Source organism: Nicotiana tabacum, chromosome 8, assembly GCF_000715075.1.
Source record: "Nicotiana tabacum cultivar K326 chromosome 8, ASM71507v2, whole genome shotgun sequence".
NCBI classification, from domain to species: domain Eukaryota; kingdom Viridiplantae; phylum Streptophyta; class Magnoliopsida; order Solanales; family Solanaceae; genus Nicotiana; species Nicotiana tabacum.
The window spans coordinates 5,501,040-5,503,743 of NC_134087.1; the positions used below are offsets into that span (position 1 = coordinate 5,501,040).

General features: G+C 34.4%; 1 protein-coding gene across 1 annotated transcript; it reads left to right on the forward strand.

Moving 5' to 3' along the window:
• The first annotated feature begins 235 nt into the window (after positions 1-235).
• Positions 236-1,171, forward strand: LOC107777782 (dof zinc finger protein DOF5.8-like). Its single transcript, XM_016597917.2, has one exon. The coding sequence runs from the start codon at positions 456-458 to the stop codon at positions 1,053-1,055; it is 600 nt and encodes a 199-aa protein (XP_016453403.1). The 5' UTR covers positions 236-455; the 3' UTR covers positions 1,056-1,171.
• The last annotated feature ends 1,533 nt before the right edge of the window (positions 1,172-2,704 follow it).

Below are 2,704 nucleotides of genomic sequence, written 5' to 3' on the forward strand. Positions count from 1 at the left end.
TTAAAAAATGCTGCAAGCAATAACACTCTGTAGTCTGTACTCCCAATTCCAATTTCCATAAGCCTCCTCTTTGGTTTAGTTGGTAATTTCTATCCTCCATAAAATTATAGCAATATTATAGCTAATATAAATGATATTTGGTCGTCACTCTCACGCGGAATGGCTTAGTTCATTCACATTATTCATTCAACTGACATCCATTTATCTGCTCCCTATCATTTAGATTTTAATTTGTAGAAAGTCACTGATTTGGTGAGAATTTGGAATTCTCCAGATCTTCATAAACTATATTTTCTACTCACTTTCTCATAATCTATATAATTTCTTCCTTCCTTCTTTTCTTTATTTATTCATTTCTTCTTGTTTCTTTTCTGGATATTTTGCAACTGAAAATAATACAACAAAATTTCCCTTAACTTAATTGGTTCGCTAATATCCTTTTATTAGCCGAATCAATGAATATGCACGACTCATCAGTATATTCAGAGATCAATCCTCAATTTCCAGAACAAGAAATCTTGAAATGTCCTAGATGTGATTCAATTAATACAAAATTCTGTTACTATAACAATTACAACCTTTCTCAGCCACGCCATTTTTGTAAGAATTGTAAAAGGTATTGGACTAAAGGAGGAACTTTACGAAACATACCTGTTGGTGGCGCCTCTCGCAAAAACACTAAACGTTCTTCTTCTTCTTCAAATAGTAAACGCTCCTCAACGACGTCGTATTTATCTTCATCTTCAGCAGCACAACCAAAGTCAGAGCCTTTTCCTATACCTAATGTTGCAGTTTTTGATCAGAATAGTTCAATTCACGGGCCTTTTAGTTCGCTTTTGACATCAAACGGGCCGGAAATTGGGAATTTGTTTGAAGCTTTGAAACCTAATGTGTCCGATTCGGGCTTTGTTTCGGGCTCAGATGCAGCAGCTCAAAGTGAGAATAACAATACAGATGAATACTTGTTTCCTGTTCAGAGCGGTGAAGATTCTAACTGTTGTAATGGTTGGACTGATCTTGCTATTTACAGTGCTCCAGGTTCAAGCTTTCAGTAATTAGAAATGCCTAAAGATGATTAGAACTTGTAGCGCTACTAGTAATTAAGGAAAAACATTGATCTTTTGCTTAAAGTATAAACAATTATGCCTTAATCCAGAATTAGTTGAGATAAGCATATATGTTATATTTACTTAGTGTTTATTACTTTTAAAACTTTTTCTGTTGCATATTTTTGGGAAGTGTTGCTGATTGCATATTAGTAGTAGTATATATTTTATCTCTGGAAATTAGGTGTCAGGCCCATAACACTAGTTTTGTTTGTGTAATGCTTAATTAATACGTACATAATTGTGTGTGCTTTGAGACTTCATGTATGTGTTGTTCCGACGGAAACAGTAAATGTTGTTTGCGTATGACATATAAGTCACGAAAACTTCATTATGTATGTGTTGTTCGGACGAAAAGGATAAAATTATCTACGTGTGACCTATAGGTCATCACGAGTTTGAGCCGTGTAAATAGTCATTGATGCTTGTATTACCCAATCACATCTTCTTGGGGCGGCATGGTTCGTGCACCGAATTGCCTCTTTGAGCCGAGGGTCTCCTGGAAACAGCCTCTCTGTCCCCTCGGGGTAGAGGTAAGGTCTGCGTACATATTACCCTCCCCAGACCCCACTTGTGGGATTACATTGGGTGGTTGTTGTTGTTATTTTCTCCATCTCGAATTCCATTCGTGACTTTCTTTTCATCTTGATAGTTTTTGATGTATTACTAGCGATTATCCAAGATTTGTCCTTAGCTCCAATAATGTAGGCAAATACATACATTGTATTAGGTGCAGTACGTATGTAATGGTAGACGTTGATGCTATATATGACTACGTATTGGATTATTGTCTAAAATTAGTATATGCTGGTCATGCAACACCAGATTTGTATATACAACAACAACAATAACATCAACATAGTGAAATCCCACAAATGGAGATCTGGAGAGAGTAGTATATGCAGATCTTACTCCTACCTGATGAGAATAAAATGATTGTTTCCAATGGACCCTCGATTCAAGAAAAAATTCAAAAGAAAACGGTATTTAACACAAGCAGTAAATGTAGAACGATAAGTTACTTTTTTTTGGACAAGCAATTCATTTATATGAGAGCATGTGTAAATGAGAAAAGTATTTACGTATAAGTAGAATTAAAATTAAATATTTGATCTCTTAATTTCAGTATCTTCACCTTAACTTGGTAACAACCTAGTCAAAGATTCATCAATCGCAACTTTGAAGAGCAGTTGAAGGTTTCAAGTAATTCCCTTTAGGATATAACAAATCATGTGGACAATAATAGTTGGATACAACCATATAATCTTGACTGTTAATTTCTTCCTTGTTTTTTTCTTATTGTTTGTGTTTAAAATAAATCTACGAGATGATGGGGATAGTTTATGGGAAAAGACATTAGAGATCCCAAATTAAATATTAAAGAGTTCGATACTTGATGCAATGTCTTAGAAAGGCTAGACAGGACACCAACTTTTGCCTTATTGGTATATTCTTATCTTACCTTTTTTGTCTCCCCTTTTTGGTCCGTTTCGCTTGAAACAATTTAGCGGCGAATTTAAAATTTAAAATTTTATGGGTTCAGCCTTTAAGATTTTTAATATTGAACCTATTATATTTTTAAAGTTATAGGTTAATAT